This window comes from Bos indicus x Bos taurus, chromosome 4 (assembly GCF_003369695.1).
Source record: "Bos indicus x Bos taurus breed Angus x Brahman F1 hybrid chromosome 4, Bos_hybrid_MaternalHap_v2.0, whole genome shotgun sequence".
Taxonomy (NCBI): Eukaryota; Metazoa; Chordata; class Mammalia; order Artiodactyla; family Bovidae; genus Bos; species Bos indicus x Bos taurus.
This window is the reverse complement of record NC_040079.1, coordinates 70,958,840-70,977,175: the sequence shown is the minus strand read 5'-3', so window position 1 is coordinate 70,977,175 and position 18,336 is coordinate 70,958,840. Positions and strand designations below refer to the sequence as shown.

The 18,336-nt window shown below is 37.4% G+C and overlaps 1 protein-coding gene across 1 annotated transcript in view; it reads left to right on the top strand.

Moving 5' to 3' along the window:
• The window catches only part of SLC26A4 (solute carrier family 26 member 4), a 60,596-nt gene extending 43,851 nt beyond the window's left edge, over positions 1-16,745 (top strand). Inside the window, exons 14-20 of the mRNA XM_027539657.1 lie at positions 2,902-2,994; positions 4,316-4,411; positions 5,045-5,275; positions 6,986-7,040; positions 10,383-10,531; positions 12,643-12,726; positions 14,539-16,745. Of these exons, the coding sequence (XP_027395458.1) occupies positions 2,902-2,994; positions 4,316-4,411; positions 5,045-5,275; positions 6,986-7,040; positions 10,383-10,531; positions 12,643-12,726; positions 14,539-14,562 (732 nt within the window). The 3' untranslated portion in view covers positions 14,563-16,745. The remainder of the gene's footprint in view (positions 1-2,901; positions 2,995-4,315; positions 4,412-5,044; positions 5,276-6,985; positions 7,041-10,382; positions 10,532-12,642; positions 12,727-14,538) is intronic.
• The last annotated feature ends 1,591 nt before the right edge of the window (positions 16,746-18,336 follow it).

Genomic DNA, 18,336 nt, shown 5'->3' with positions numbered 1-18,336 from the left:
AAGAAAACATGGGAAGTTAGCTCCAAGACATCAGTCTTGATGTTAAATGTTTGGATCTGAATCAAAAAGCAAAGGCAGCAAAAGTGGGACTACACCAAACTAAATAGCTTTTGTGTGCAAAGGAAACTATCAACAAAATGAAAAGGCAACCAACTGAATAGAAGGAAATAACTGCAAATTATGTATCTTATAATGGGTTAATATCCAAAATATACCCAGAACTCAAACAACTCAATAGCAAAAAAACCCAAACAAGGCAGAGGCTCTAATAAGACGTTTTCCCAAAGAAGATATACTGATGGCCAACAGGCACAGGAAAAAATGTTCAGTATCACTAATTATGAGAGAAATGCAAACCAAAGCCACAGTGAGATTTTCCTTCACACCTGTCAGAATGGCCATTAACAAAAAACAAGAAATAAGAAGTATCGGAAAGAGTATGGAGAAAACGGAACCCTCTGTTGGACGGAACACACTGTTGGTAGGAATGTAAATTGGTGTAGCATTATGGAAAACAATATGGAGGTTCCTCAAAACATTAAAAATAGAACTATCACCTATTCCAGTTCTTGCTATTTATGTGAAGAAAATGAAAACACTAATTCAGAAAGATGTATGCACTCCTATGATCACTGAAGCATTATTTACAATAACCAATATATGAAAATAACTTAAGTATCCACTGACAGATGAATGGATAAAGAAATGAGCATGCGCACGCATGTGGGCACACATATACACATGAATACTAATCAGAGATAAAAAGGAAAATCTTACCATTTGTAACCACATGGATGGATCTTAAGGTTATTATGAAAAGTGAAATAAGACAGAGAGAGACAAATACCATTAGAGGTATAGATTCTAAAAAACAACACAAATGAATAAAAACAAAATGAAACAAAAGTCACAGATACAAAGGACAGATTGGTGATTACCAGAGGGGAAGGGGGTTGGAGGTTCAGTGAAATGGATGAAGGAGGCGAAGAGGGTATTTATTGTGGTGATCATTTTGTGGTGTATATGAATATAGAATTATTATGTTGCATATACAGAACTAATATAGTGTTATATACCAGTTTTATCTCAATTTAAAAAATTTCTCATGGTAGGAAGTAGACCTGGCCATGAAAGAAAGCAAAGAAAGAAACAACAAAATAAAGAAAACATGTATTTTAGCAACAAATAGTTTTTAAAAGCAAAGAAAAAAATTTTTTTAGATATTAGATACTGAATCTAAAATTCCAGTAGCTGCTACTTAATTTATTTTCACAGTCTCTGGCAGTTGTATTGAGCCAGGTGCTGTCAAGAGCTAGAAATGATTCTATGATGCTCTGAGTCAGGGAACACTTGGTGAGTTGGGGGTTCTGAATTCTAGGCTCTAACTTGTGGAGACTTTGCCCAAGTCAGTCAGCCTCTCAGGGCCTCAGGTTTCTCATCTGAAGGGGCTGGATGAAAACTGCTATGATCCCTAAAGGGTAGAAAAGTCGATGATTCTGTTAGGTTCACTTTTTGTCTGGCCATTGTGTGTCAGGGTGCTGCTGCTGCTAAGTCGCTTCAGTCGTGTCCGACTCTGTGCGACCCCATAGACGGCAGCTCACCAGGCTCCCCTGTCCCTGGGATTCTCCAGGCAAGAACACTGGAGTGGGTTGTCATTTCCTTCTCCAATGCAGGAAAGTGAAAAGTGAAAGCGAAGTCGCTCAGTCGTGTCCGACTCTTAGCGACGCCATGGACTGCAGCCTACCAGGCCCCTCCATCCATGGGATTTTCCAGGCAAGAGTACTGGAGTTGCCATTTCCTTTTCCAGAACAAGCAAATAACATAATAGGCTTCAGTTCCTGCAAGTCCCTTAGATTTTTCTCCTTTTTTCCCCCTCCCTATTTTAAAATAGTTGAGGGAGATGGGGAGAAGGCCAGTCATATGAACTTGAGGCAATTCATTGACGATTTGGAGCCTCAGTTTCATTTTTTTTTTAACTTTTTATTTTGTACTGGGATATAACCGATTGACAAGGTTGTGATAGTTTCAGGTGAACAACAAAGAGACTCAGCTATACATATATGTGTATATATTCTCCCCCAAACACCTCTCCTATCCAGGCTGCCATGTAACATTGAGCAGAGTTCCCTGTGCTATGGAATTCTGGTTATCCATTTAAAATATAGCAGTGTGTACAGGCCCATCCCAAACTCCCTAACTATCCCTGCCCCCTCCATTCTTCCTCCATACCAACAACCATAAGCTCATTCTCCAAGTCTGTGAGTCTGTTTCTGTTTTGTAAGTTCATTTGTATCGTTTCTTTTTAGATTCCACATATAACAGATGTCATAGGATATTTCTCCTTCTCTGACTGACTGACTTCACTCAGTATAACACTCTCTAAGTCCATCCATGTTGCTACAAATGGCATTATCTCAATCTTTCTATGCCTGAGTGATATTTCATTGTATATATGTGCTACATCTTCTTTGTCGATGGACGTTCTCTGTCGATGGACATTTAGGTTGCTTCCATGTCTTGACTGTTGTAAACAGTGCTGCAGTGAATATTGGGGTGCATATCTCTTTTTGGATCATGTTTTTCTCTGGATCCGTGCCCCAGGAGTGGGATTACAGGGATATACAGTATCTGTGTTTTGGAGTCTCAGTTTCGTCATCTGGAAATTAGAGGGCTGGATAATTGCTTTCTAAGACTGTTTCTATTCTGACCTTCTCTGTGACTGTGGAAGTTCAGGAATTTGTGTAACTCTGTCTCCCAACTGCAATCTAGGCCCTATTCAAGGCAAGTTGACTGCCACTGCCTAGCTCCTTGGAGCAATTCTAACTCCGCTCCTAGCTGAATAGCCAAAAGCTTAATTGAATATTTAAATGATTTAAACTCAATTTTTTTTTTAAATGCTAGATTGAAGAACTTGAAGGTGTGAAGATTCTGAGATTTTCTAGTCCTATTTTTTATGGCAACGTTGATGGTTTGAAAAAATGTATCAAGTCCACAGTAAGTATTTTATCCCTAGAAATTTGGTTTCTAACCACCTTTGAGACTTCATTCATTTTATAGGTATTTATTTGGCCCTATGCCCTGTTCCCTTTGTACAGGGCATTCATAACTATAACACCCTTGCCCTCAAATAACTTCTAATCTATTAATATTTGGGGACAGGAAAAAACCAATAATAACACATATGTTAAAATTCAGGTAGCAATAATTGTGCTGGACAAAACCACAAGAGATGTCTCCAGGCAGAATCTGAGTAAGTTTCAAAGAGGAAGTGTAGACAGTAAGTGTTAAGATTTCATGGAAGGGAGCGATCCATGTCAGGCTTTGCATGGCAGTTGGGCAGAAGGAAGGAGATTAATGCAGGGGTTTGGGAACTGTGTGAGCTGAGAGGAAAATATGGGAATGTATATTGGGTAAGGGGTGAGGGGCAGTTGGAATAAAGGGTAAAAAGTATAAGTGGGTTATATAAGCAGGAAATTCTGGTCTTGAATTCTATGCTATGCTTTGAAGGTGGAATTTGCCTTTAGATCAGTGTTTTCCTAAGGTTCAAAGGAATGTTCCTAAATTTTGCAACAAGAGGGCTTTGTTATGTTAAGGAAATTTGTTAAGACTTAAAGCTAAAAAGGTTATTTTTTGCTGTGTGTTTTTTTTTTTTTTTTTACAGTCTTAGAGTCTTCAATATACTACCACCTTTCCTGAGTCTCTGGAGAAGGAAATGGCAACCCACTCCAGTACTCTTGCCTGGAAAATCCCATGGATGGAGGAGCCTGGTAGGCTACAGTCCATGGGGTCCCAAAGAGTCGGACATGACTGAGTGACTTCACTTTCACTTTCACTTTCCCTGAGTCTCTGGGTGGGTAGGTTAGGGTGGCCTGGTAGTGGAGACCTCCATCAGACCTCAGAATTTCTTTTTTGGCAGGATATAGAAGGGAGTATGGAGAAGGCAATGGTAACCCATTCCAGTACTCTTGCCTGGAAAATCCCATGGACGGAGGGGCCTGGTGGGCTACAGTCCATGGGGCACAAAGAGTCGGACACAACTGAGCGACTTCACTTTCATTTTTCACTTTCCTGCATTGGAGAAGGAAATGGCAACCCACTCCAGTGTTCTTGCCTGGAGAATCCTAGGGACGGGGAAGCCTGGTGGGCTGCTGTCTATGGGGTCACACAGAGTTGGACAGGACTGATGCGACTTAGCAGCAGCAGCAGCAACAAAAGGGAGTAATATCGCTTGAGAAATAGCCTTTCCAGGTAAAAACAGTCATTAATGAGCATTAGAAACCAAATGTTCTAACTCACTTAACATTTATTTCCAAAGGTTGGATTTGATGCCATTAGAGTATATAATAAGAGGCTGAAAGCACTGAGAAAAATACAAAAGCTCATCAAGAAAGGGCAGTTAAGAGCAACAAAGGTAAGGCAGCGTCATCCTTTCCGCTCCCACTCTGAAATTCTCTCATTTCTCAGATGACATTAAAGCAGTTAGATCGTCTAAAACTAAATGTACCCTCTTTGGTACCCAGAGGTGAACAGGCAGATGACACATGTATGTCAGAGAACAGCTGAGTTGTTCTTTTAGGCAAGAGAGAATGGGAAAGAATAAAATGACATCAACAGAGCTCCTTGGAAACACAGGGTGTGATTTATCTTCCTCTTTCATGAAATAAACCTTATTTTTACTGAAAGGAACAAAACAAGTGCTAATTCAATACCAGAAAATTATTCACAATAGAAGACAGTTATAGGTTCATACACTTTTAGAGCTACGGTATTACCTTTTATTCAAACATTCCTGCCAATATATCTCTTGCCTAAGTTCCACCATCTTCCAGAAATCAAGCATTTCCTGGCTCCACTGCTCTTCCATTTTTCTTCCTAGAAAACATCAAAATTTGGGCTGAGGTAAACCTTATTCCCTAAGAGTTCATCCTCTTGATGTTTTGCTTACCAAGGAACAGTCTATAGGACTATGAAGTTATTTTAGATTAATTGTTGAAAGACATCCCAGCTAATTGGTAATTAAGTTGGCAATGCTTTCTTTGTTTAGAATGGCATTATAAGTGGTGCTGGTTCATCAAATAATGCTTTTGAGCCTGATGAAGACATTGAAAATCCAGAAGAACCTGATATCCCAACCAAGGAAATAGAGATCCAAGTGGATTGGAACTCTGAGCTTCCAGTCAAAGTGAATGTTCCCAAAGTGCCAATCCATAGCCTCGTACTTGACTGTGGAGCCGTCTCTTTCTTGGATGTTGTTGGAGTGAGATCATTGCGTGTGGTAAGGTTCTGATGTTTCAAATTACAGATTTGGAGCTTTGGTAATAGTAAAACAATGTGGGTTTCCTGGTCTTACAGAAGGGTAACTGATTGCACAGGTTCTGTAATTTTTCTAGGGGGATGCTTTTGCAATGGAATGTATTATTAAACCATGGGTTGCAGAGCTGGACTCCCTGGGCTTGAATCGTGGCTCTTCAACTTATTAGTGGTGTGACTGTGGGCAAATCGCTTAATCTGTCTGTACCTCAGTTTCTCCATCTGAATGTGGGGATAGTGATGGTACCTCCTTCATAGGCTTGTTATGAGGATTAAATGAGAAGAATGAAGAGTGTCTGGCACATGGTCACCTGTCAGCAAGTATTACTGTTTGTTACGTTTTATTTTCCTGAGAATATATATGACATGGAATATGAAAAGAAAAATGGGCAAAATTTAATATTATGTTTTTATCTGTTATGTGAACAGCAGCAGAATGAGAAACACGGTAGGGCTGGAAAAGCCAGGCATTATCAGGGTTAGATCTGCAGGAAGTAGGCCAGACATCTAGGCAGTCAAAGAGCTGAATGAAGAACATGCGGGACAGAAACATTCTTATCAGAAAGCAGGTATGCAAGGTCAAGTTCAGTGATTCCTTTAACAAATAGATGTGCAATGCCTCAGATGTGCCAAGCCCTTGGCTGGGGACCAGAAACTATTAATAATTATGAAGTAGCCATAGTTCCTACCCTCCTGGGACTAAGCGATCTAGGGGGCAAGGAAAATGTTAAATAATCTTTTAAATAACAATTGTATTAAGTGCTCAAAACAGACTAATGAGGTCAACTTGACCAGGAGTGTCAAGTTTAAGTGAAGCTTCATGTAGGTATCAAGAGGATTGGGCAGAAAAGCAGGCAGGGTCAAGGCACCGACAATCAGGTTTATGTAATAATATCAAACTACTCTCAACTGAGGTTTAACTTAGCTGGGGCTTCTTGTTGCTTTCAAATGCTAAAGTGACAATTTTGAAAGCTCCAAACTCTATACTTGCATAGAGGTCTTGATCTTTTTTCCCCAGAAAATTTAAGCTCTGTATGATTATTGTCCATGGGTCTTTTGTTTTGTCCATAGGTCTTCTGTCTTAATTCTTTTAATTCAACTTTTTATTTTGAGATAACTGTAGACCCCCATAAAACTATAAGAAATAATACAGAGAGATCCTCAGTACCACTTACCCAGTTTCTTTCAGTGGTAACATCTTGCAAAACTATAGTGTAAGAGCACAATCACTATACTGACACTGCTACAGTCAAATACAGAGACCCTGGTTTCTAGGCCAGTGTTTACACTTGGTGTCTGGTGGCCGCATATCCACAGCCATATCTCTTCCACTCAGAGACGTAAACTCATACTCTTCTCTCCAACCAGCAGAGGTTGCATTATCCCTTCTTTCCTTCCTTCCTCAAGTATTTATGAAGCTCTTGTGTGCTATCCAGTGCTGGGCTATTGAGCACTGGATGTTGCCACCTCTTGAGACATGGTCTTTTCATCCTAAGCATCATCACTGTATGTTGAAACTTCGGTGGTTTTCCAATTTCCAATAATGAACTTTCTTCAGACTCCTGATTCACCATGAAAGTGTTCAAAGTTTCTCCTGAGCAAGTAGTTGAATGCTACTGAGTTAAAGGCAGGTAAAGTTACTCATTGTTACAAATTCTCCTTTTTAAATTTTTAGATTGTCAAAGAATTCCAAAGAATTGATGTAAATGTGTACTTTGCATCCCTTCAAGGTAAATGCATATATATGTATCTATCTATAAGACTTTTCTTTAAGCCTTTTCTCCTACCTTGGAATGTGAGTACATAATGTCCAAAGGGCTTTTTTTCCAAAAACTATTTTTATTGTGGTAAAAGAGATATAAGACTTTTAGTCAAGAATCCAACTAATTCAGTGGCATTAAGTACATTCACCGTGTTGTGCAATTAATCACAACTACCCTTTCTTGCTTTCTTTCCTTTTTTTTTCTTTTGGTCAGTATAACATTTATTACTGAGATATTTTGCACCATTTGCTTCTGTTTACATCTTTGAGATCCAGTGTGTATTTTACATTTACTGCACATTTTTTGTTGTTGCTGTTGTTATTTTCTGTTTTTTTTTTTTAATTGAAGTTTTAGTTGGTTTATAATATTATATTAGTTCCAGGTATGTAGCATAGTGATTTAGTATTTTTTCAGACTATAATTCATTACAGGTTATTACAAGATAATAGCTATAATCCCCTGTGCTATATAGGATTTCCTTGTTGATTATCCATTTTATACTCAGTAGTTTGTATCAATTAGTCTCATACACCTAATTTGTCCTTGTACCAACCTTTTGGTGACCAGGAGTTTGTTTTCTTGCTTTTGAAGCATTTTTTTTTTTTTTTTTTTTGATGTGGATCATTTTTAAAAGTCTTCATTAATTTGTTACAATATTGCTTCGGTTGTTTTATGTTCTGGTTTTTTGGCCATGAAGCATTTGGGATCTTAGCTCCCTGACCAGGAATTGAACCCAAACCCCCTGCATTGGAAGGTGAAGTCCTAACCACTGGACTACCAGGGAAGTCCCATAAGTTTGTTTTCTACATCTGTGGATCTGTTTCTGTTTTGCATACACATTCATTTGTATTTTTTTAAGATTCCACATATAAGTGATATCATAAAGCATTTGTCATCCTCTGACTTACTTCACTAAACGTAATATTCCTTAGGTCCATCCACATTACTGCAAGTGGCAGAATTTCATTCTTTTTTATAGCTCAATAATATTCCATTTCATTTATGCCACATCTTTTAATTTAATCATCTGTTGATGGGCACTTAGATTGTTTCCATGCTATTGTAAATAAAACAAGACCTAATTAAACCTAAAAGTTTTTGCTTAGCAAAGGAAACCATCAACAAAACGAAAAGACAACTTTCTGAGTGGGAAAAAATACTTGCAAATTATGTGATTGACAAGGAGTTAATATCCAAAACATAAAGACAGCCACAAAGAACAAATGCTGGAAAGGCTGTGGAGAAAAGGGAATGCTCCTAGACTGTTGGTGGGAATGTAAGTTGGTACAACCACTATGGAAAACAGAATGGAGGTTCCTCAAGAAACGAAAAACAGAGTTGCCATATGATTCAGCAATCCCACTCTTGGGCAAAACTATAATTCAAAACATACGTGCAGCTCTGTGTGCAGCACTGTTCACAATAGCTAAGACGTGGAAGCAACCTAAATGTGCATCAACAGATGAATGGCTAAAGAAGATGTGGTATTAATACATATATACAATGGAATACTATGCAGCCATAAAAAGAATGAGATAATGCTGTTTGCAGCAACATGGATGGACTTAGAGATTATCCTACTAATTGAAGTAAGTCATAGAAAGAGAAGTACTATATGATATCACTTGTGCAGAATCTAAAATATGACACAAATGAAACTATCTACAAAACAGAACGGATTTATAGACATAGAGAACAGACTTGTGGTTGCCAAGGGAATGAGGGGTGGGGAAGAAATGGGTTTGGAGTTGGGGTTAGCATATGCAAACTAGTATGTATAGAATGGATAAACAATAAGGGCTTACTGTATAGCACAGGGAACTATATTCGATATTCTGTTTTATATATATATATATATATATATATATAAACTGAATCACTTTGTTGTACAGCAGAAATTAACACAACATCGTAAATCAACTATACTTCAATTAAAAATATTTGGAACAAATACAGATAGCTCATACAACTCAATATCAAAAAACCAAACAACCCAATCAAAAAAAATGAGCAGAAGACCTGAACAGGCATTTTTCTAAAGAAAACATGTAGATGGCTAACAGGCACATGAAAAGATGCTCAACAGTGCTAATTGTTAGAGAGATGCAAATCAAAACAACAATCAGATATCATTTTATACCTGTCAGAATTTCTATCATTATAAAGTCTACAGTTAAAAATGTTGGTATGGATGTAGAGAAAAAGGGCACCCTGGTACATTGTTGGTGGGAATGTAAATTGGTACCACCACTGTGGAAAACAATTTGGAGGTTTCTCAAAAAACTGAAAATAGAAGTACCACTGGATCCAACAATTACACTCCTCAGTATATATCTGGAAAAAAACAAAAACACTAATTTAAAAAGATCTGTGTGTCCCAAAGATCACCACAACTATCTATTTTCAAAATTACCATTGCCACAAACAGAAACTCTACCCATTAAACAATTACTCTGAAGGTCTTTTTGAATCCAGAAGGATTACTTCCAACTTGTGTCATAGAGCTGGTAACACCTGGAAACCTATGTCCTCTTAGCAGTGGAGGATCAATGGGGAAAAAACTGTCCTCGGGAGAGCAGAGCTGGAAAATGACTCATATCCCTGAGAACTAGAGGAACTTGCAGGGCACGAATCTGTGTCTGTCGATGTACAAGTGGTGTATAGGAATAGTAGTGGTTAGACTGAGTTCTCTAGGAGCAGAGCCTGAGATAAGGATTCTAGCGCAAGTGACTTATTAAGGCAGTACACTGGAAAATTCATCAAGAACTGAGGGGAGCAGGATAGGGCAGGAGGAGAAGACAAAGGGATGGCTTCAGAATCTACTTAGCTTGGTTTCACAGGGGAATATCTCAAGAAGAGCACCAGATGGTTTTCTTGAGGCAAGAGCAGTGGGGGGCTGGCCCTTTTACCTCCAGATCAGTCCAGCTGTGGCTGCGGGCCACCCAAGGGAGGGGGTGAAACCTCCTAGGCCTTCTTCAGGTGAGACAGTTCCCATTGGCCAAAGCATGTTCTCCATTGAAGGGTACAGCTGTGAACTGTTAGCAGCCAGACTCACAGCAGCAGGAGAATGGGTTCCCTGGAAAAAGAGAGATGGCTGGGAAACAAGACCATCTATTAATACCACAACCAGTTATGGTGTCACCATGCCGTGTGCTACTGGAAAAGAAACTGACAGAGCAGGATCACATTCTGGAAATGAGAAAAAAAAAAAAAGATTCAAAGGAGGAGGTTCCAAAACTTAGCATTGGTTGATGTTGTAAGAATATCTTTTCCTAGAGACTAACTAAACATTATCTTTTACTTTTGAAGATCATGTGATAGAAAAGCTGGAGAAATGTGGTTTCTTTAATGATAATAACATCAGGAAGGACATATTTTTTATGACTGTTCATGATGCTGTCCTCCATCTCCAGAACCAGGTGAAATCTCAAGAGGTTCAAGATTCCATTTTAGAAACGGTAAACATTGAAACTTTCTACATATGTAGCTTTCCTAAACTACCATGGTTTCTGTAAATGGCAGAAAATTCCACAAACCTAAATTTGAATCCCAGGCCAGTGAAGTTTTTAAGCCACCTGCTTAACTTTTCAGAGCCTCAGTTTTCTCATCAGTAAAATGGGAGTAAAACATTCCCCTTGCTGGGTACATATGAAGATTCAATGGGACAGTTTATAGGAAAGCACCCGGTAGAAACCAGTACATTATTAGTTCCACAATGTGGGGGTTTACTAATATAAGTAGGCAGTAGCTGTACTGACTTTTAAGAAAAAAGGCACCAAATCTTGGATCTTCTATGATTTGTATGTAAATGCAATTTAAATTCTCAGCAGTCTGTAAACTCTTATCAGTTTTTTTTTTCCCTTTGGCCGCACCGTGTGACTGTGAGATCTTAGTTCCCTGACCAGGGATTGAACCTGTGCCCCCTGCATTGGAAGTGTGGAGTCCTAACTACTGGACTGCCAGGAAATTTCCTATCAATGTTTTTAAATAGGATTCATTAGGTCATAAGTGATCTTTGAAGAAAAAAAATTGAAAACCACAAATCATCCTAGAGTTTATTCTCCGAAAAACAGGATAGACTCTGACTTCCCACTGGCCTCCTTATTTTATCATTTTTCCTGTAAAATACCCAGGAGAGTTGAGGATTCTGATGTGCGTCATTGGGCTGGGCCTACTGCTTAATACAAGAATGTCATCTCTCATGGACTGTCTCACAATGAATTTGGGAAACTAAAATGTCTATAAAAATGACAACAATAATAATCATTCTGATAACACAGTCCACTATATTTTAAATTGCTTCCTTTTTTTCTAAAAGTAGGATAAGTAGATTCTTAGTGTAGATTGAAAGTTACTGTTTGAAGTGAAACTAATTTAGAAAACAATAGTACATTATTCAATTCACCTATTGTTAGTAGAAAGATTGTTCTACTTAATGGTGTTGGAGAAAATACTACTTCTAAATACCAAGATGTGGATCTTAAATAAATAAAAAAAAGGTGCTACACTCAAGATGCTCAGCTTTGAAAACCTGCAAATATTTTTTAATATGTCTAAGGACTTCCCAGGTGTCTAGAGGTTGGGAATCCACCTTCTAATGCAGGGGATATGGGTTTGATCCCTGGTCGAGGAACTAAGCTCCTGCATGCCACGAGGCATCTGAGCCCTTGTGCCGCAACTAGAGAGAAGCTGGCGAGCCACAATTAAGACCCAATGTAATCCCAGGGATGGTGGAGCCTGATGGGCTGCTGTCTATGGGGTCGCACAGAGTCAGACATGACTGAAGCGACTTAGCAGCAGCAGCAGCAGTACCCAAATAAATAAATGAAAAAAATTTTTAATATAACTGAAAATTGACTTATTGTTTTCCCCGTAGGTAACAATAACAAAGCAGGATAGTGTAAAGAGAATTGAGTTTTTTATTTGTGAGGTTAAAAGTAGCTAAAATGAAATGTTACTCTTATGTTAATGTACATTTAGAGCTGCTTTGGGAATATGCTTTATGGGTAAGACAAAGTCCAGATTGTTACTGGTTTCCTTTGTGTGTAGATTAAATTACACATTATGGCTAAAAAGCAGAATTTTCCTGAATAACCTACTTGGTCCATAGATATTGGTTTCTATCTCCAATAAAATTAATTCCCATTCAATTCAACTTGAGATTGTTTATTGTTGTCAGTCAGGAGCCCTTCACTTCGAGTTCCCTGGATGCTCAATGCTTTACTAAGTGCTCTTAGCTTGGTTATTGAAAGAAAATGACCATTGACTACAGAATCATTTAGGCCGACCAGATGACTTGCTAAGTGTACACTTCAGAGGTTGGGGAAGAGAGTTGCAAAGGAGGTTAGACAATGAACTATACCAGTTCACACTTGAATGTGAAAAAAATGGTGGAGGGAGAATTCTAAGTGGGAAATATGAAAGATCAAGAAAGCTGAAAAGGATTTTGAAGTATGTAGATTTTAGATGAGAGGCACCAGCCAAGCTGCAAATCATTTTCAGTGAAGAACCAGGTAGGTTGATGCTATTAGGCTTCTAATAAATAGTCTCTGTGTTCTCTTTTGTCAAGATCACCCTCATCCAAGACTGTAAAGATCCTCTTGAATTAATGGAAGCAGAAATGATCGAAGAACAACTTGATGTCCAAGATGAGGTATGATCAGTATTTTTGTTCAAAGAAAAGAATTTGAATTAAACAGAATAATACTTGGAGTATTAAAAATATTTGATAAAAACTATCCAGGGAAAATAATTTTAAGAAAATACCAAGAGGGTAAAATGGAAAACAAGGATTCTCTATTGAAGACATTAAGTACCAGGGGATGGGGAGGTGCCTTTTGCTCCAAGCCTACAGATGTGATCAGCAACTGGAAGCAGCCAACACATTTGTCTTGATTTTATACCTAAACTTATGCACACTTTCTCTTTCAGAGACCTAAGGCCAGTGGGATAGGAGAAAGGTGAATGGAGGGAATTTTTAAGCCAGGAGTTTCATAAGCCTCAGAAATAGTGAGTTGGCCAAAAAGTTCGTTCGAGTTTGCCAGCTCTTAGGGACAAAACCAAAAGCACTTTTTGGCCAACTTAATTGTATGTGAGGAGTAGGAACCTCTTCCTCTGACTGATGATGGCTTTAGAAAGAGACAGATTCCAGTTGAAAGATGTTTCAAAATCAAGTAGCCCCACATCCTCAGCTCTGCAGAGATCCTTCCTACCCCATCTCTAAGGATGTTGTCTCAGCTTTTGTGTGAATGTTTCTAGACTTTGGCAACTAGTAGCTTTTCAAGGGGGTTTGCTACACAGCTGGAAGTCTCCAGGTGTCAGCTGTGCTTACAAACCAGATTCACCCTTTCTCTAAGAATCATCCAGTGGACTGAGATCATTCTGGTTGCCTTCTCTGAACAGTCCTTAAATATTTGAGAGTAGCTTTCATGTTTATAACAGACTCTACCCTGGATGAGACTCCTGTTTTCTTTACTGTTCCTCACGGCTAAGAAATTTGTTAGTTCTTCCCTGAACAAGAAGGGGATACAAAATCCCAGACAGGGTCAACTATGATGTCCCTTGGTCTCATCAAGATATTTACATTACAGTGACTTAAGAATGGGTTTATTTTCATAACAGCTACATCAAATTTTTTGTCCTATTGAGCAGGGGTCCACTAAAGACTTGAGCATTTTCACATGAACCATGGTCTAGGTGGGCGCCTCATTTACAGTTATAGAATTGGTTTTGATCTTAATGCAGAACTATGTATTTTCTGCTAGATTACAGGCAGAGAAGATTTTTAGGGAAGAAATCACCAAGTAGAGTGAAAATCAGGGGTTCTGCATTTTAGCCCATCAGCTTAATGAGCCCAGGAATATTATTATGAAGCTGTTAAGTCCTTCCAGCTTAGTGTTTATGATTAAGGCTATAAGGACAAGTTAGTTGAATGAGAACTCATATATCACAATTGGAACTTAAGAAGTTGCCACACTATAGAAGTATTTTTGATGCCACATAAAAGCATCATTCAGGTAGGGCTCCTGTAGATAAGGAAACTGTAAAGCAGAGTGGTTTTAAGGGGCTGAACTTTAGACCAACAGACTTGAGTGCTGGCCTTGATTCTGCAACTAACCATCTGAGTAGCCTGCGACAATTTACTTATCCTGACCTCATTTTAGTTTCTTCATGTAAGATAGAAATAATAACGTTACAGAGTTTTGACCGTTAATGGATACATGTAAAGGAATAAAACAGTCTTGTACATAGTAAGTGCTCAAGAAATAGTAATGATTGCTTTTAAACTACATCCAATTAGCATATGATGAGGTACAAAATTAAGTTTTTACCCTACTTTCATTGTGGTGCTATACACCTGAGTAAATGGAAGCAACCAACGCTACGAAGACATATTTGCAAAAAGATTAGGTAGACTTAAGGAGAATTCCGTTGCATCAACACTGTTTCCCCCTTGCTTCCACAGGCTATTCGAAGACTTGCTTCCTGAAATTGAGCTCAGGAGGTCACTCTAAGCAAAGACTGCGTGGCAGAATTTCCCCACCATGTAATTCTATGCAAGTATTTTCTGCATTGACTATTTTCTTTGAACTTGAAACACTCATTCTTTTTCCAGTAGACTTTTAAAAATCTTTTTTTTTTTAACCTCTTAACCACTGAAAGAGAAGCACAAAGATTGTTTCTAGGCTTTATTTATAAAATGAGTATTTTACTTCTAAAATGTGCAACATGGTCAAAGAGGGTTTAGCAGTTTGCAGGATCTGAGGGAACCATGCTGCTACTCCTACAACAGATTTGCTAGGAGTGTGCATGTGGGTACATGTGTACTTCTGTACAGCTGGGGTAAGGATCACCCAACAGTCTCTGTGGGCAGGTGAGTCAGGAACGATTATCCTGTAAATCTATTTCTGATTGACCTTGATACCTATGAGCTGCTCTGATCACAGTGTAATGTCACAGTGAGTAAAGGCCGAAATAGAATTATTAGTGTACTTATCAGTAAAGGTCTTTAGAAATCCCTTTTGGTAAATGCATCCAAAAAGTTTTAAAAATACAAATTTGGTTAATGAGGTATTACTATATGTGACCAGATATGTAACTAGAATAAAGGAAATGTTCATTTAAAAGCTATAGAATTGACTCAGAGAAGTGACGTGATAAGATTATTGTGGTTTATTGATATCATTTTTTGATATAAAAAGCAAAGCTCACAAATAAGATCCAGTAAAAATATATGATACACTATCTTTAGTTGAAAAATGCAGTTTTAATTTACCCTAGTTTATAGAAATGAGCATTGTGTACAGTATATTTAAGTATGGTCTATTTAAAATCTAACAGAAAAATTGTGTTATTTTGAACAAAAATCAATTTTAATATGTTCATAAGACCATGGTGACTAAAACAAGTTTATATTTTTTGTTAAAATGTTAGCAAGTATGTGAAGTGATCTTTAACTAAATTCTAAACACCTTTCAAAAAATCTAAAAAGTGAACTGCTTATGTGTATGTATATGAAGATAAAGCATTCTAAATGAGCTCAGTATTAAAGGAAAAAAGTTGGTTTGGAATATATACATTGAAAATATATGTTTTTAAAAATCCATATGTTAAGCCAAAACATTTTTACTTAACCTTTTCTGAGGGCCAAATATTTCTAGGCATTGTGTATAATATATTGGCTTTGGTCCTGTGGACTGGTTGCATGAATTTCACACTGGACTGAATGAAGTTGTACTTCATTTCTAGAGAAAAATACTCAGGTTTTCAATTGAGATAATGTCTTAACTTGACTGAGAATGGTATTGTATCTCTGGCACATATGTGTGGAGTTCCTAAAGGCGTTTGGCTATCCAAAGGCAGCGTATCTTATCTCTGGTTTTCTTCTTAAATATAATCAGAAATAAGGTCTGTATCTACTTCTGAAGAAATGTCATTAGTGATCAGATCAAATTGGCTAACTAAAAAGCATCCTTCTCTTCCTTCTACCCCCACTACATGTTAGAATTTCAGTGAATTATAGTGGCCTGTGATGCTACAATAGTCTTTGATGCTCATGAGTTTTCTGTCTTTAATTGATAGGGAACAGATTTCTCACCTAGTTGAGGTGAGAAACATAACCAGGATTGTAATGTTATCTCATTTTTACAGTAATACTTTTCTATAATGGCAACAAGTCATAGCTCTAAAGACTGAATGTAATAGTCTTGCAGAAAATGGATGAATACCTCTGTTCAATAGAGGAAATATGCACTGCTCTCTGTTTTTTTTTTTTTTTTTTTAAGTCAAAGGAAATACCAAAGTTATATTTTAAAGGCTAGAGTTTTTTAAGATCTTGGGTCCATTTGTGGCTATATAAGACCACAGTCTATTTGACTTGTTTCCCAAGCACACTCTAGTAATTTTGTCTCTTAATGCATCTTGTGAATAGTAAACATAATTTTAATTCTATATTTTCAGTAGAAATTTTACTTGAAAGTAAAGTTTTTGTTATGTTTTTAACCTATAGGATAAGATTCTACTATTGTATATGAATTTCAACAAGTGAAAAAGTCAAATCATGTACATATGGAAATATTTGCACATATTTTTTATGAAAAATAATGTTACCTTTTAAACTACTCTGATGTGTCCCTTCTGAACGAAACTATTAAATATAATAAGAATGCTAAATTTTAAGTGTGCCAGTACTTTTTTTTTAATTGTGATATAGTTGACTTACAATATTATATTAGTTTTGGGTGTATCATAAACTGGTTCAAAATTTTTATAGAATATACTCCATTTAAAATTATAAAATATTGGCTATATTTCCTGTGCTGTGCAATATACCTTTGAAGCTTATATATTTTATACACAGTAGTTTTTACCTCAGAAGTCCCCACTGCTATCTTGCCTACCTTGCTACTCTCCCCACTGGTAACCCCTAATTTTTTGTCTTTATCTGTGACTCTGCTTCTATTTCATTATATTCATTTGTTTGCTTTATTTTTTAGATTCCACATATAGGTGATAACATGCAGTTTTTGTCTTTGACTTTATTTCACTAAGCACAATACCTAACAGGTCTATCCATGTTGCTCCAGTGGCATTTTTTCATTTTTTAAATATTCCATTTTATATATATATATATATCATGTCTTCTTTATCCTTGGACACTTAGGTTGCTTCTACATGTTGGTTATTACAGATAATGCTCCTGTGAACATTGAGGTGCACGTTCTTTTCGAATTAGTATTTTCATTTTCTTCAGATAAATACCCAGCAGTGGAATTTCTGGGTCATATAGTAGTTCTAATTTTAATTTTTGGAGGAGCCTCCATAATGCTTTCTACAGTGGCTGCACTTATCTACATTCCAACCAGCAGTGTAAAAATGTTCTCTTTTTCCCACATCCTCACCAACATTTGTTATTTGTGGTCTTTTTCATGATAGTCATTCTGACAAGTATGAGGTGATATCTCACTGTAGTTTTGATTTGCGTTTCTCTGATGATATTAACGATGCTGAGCATCTTTCCATGTGTCTATTGATCATCTGTATGTTTTCATTAGACAAAATGTCTATTTGGGTCTTCTACACATTAAAAAAAAAATTTACCTTTTAGGCCCCAGTTTCTTTCCTTTCACTCTCTTTCTTCCTTCCTTTCCTCCTTTATTTCTGGCTGCAATGTGTCTTTATTGCTGTACAGGGGCTTTCTCTAGTTGCGGCGAGTGGGGCTACTCTTCAGCTGTGATGCAGACTTCTCACTGTGGTGACTTCTCTTGTTGCAGAGCACAGGCTCTAAGGCATGTGGGCTTCAGTCATTGTGATGCGTGGGCTCAGTAGCTGTGGTCCACGGGCTTAGTTGCCCTATGGCATGTGGGATCTTCCTGGACCAGGGATTAAACCCATGTGCCCTGTAACTGCAGACAGATTCATAACCTCTGGACCATCAGAGAAGCCCTTCTGCCCATTTTTTTTTTTTTTTGATTGGGTTGTTTGTTTTTTTGATATTGAGTTGTATGACTTTTTTATGTATTTTTAATAATAATCCAGTGGCTCATATAATTTGCAAGTATATTTTGTCACTGGTTTCTTGTGCTGTGCAGTGGTTCAGTATTCTTATCAGTCATCATTTTGATGTATTCTTCATAGCTCTACTTCTATTTGCTTTGGGTGTAATTTCTTTTTGTAAAATACTTATTGATGCAATAAACAATGTCACATAAATATCTCAGTTCAATCTTATAATTCTTACTCAAATATTTCCAGCTTGTTCTGT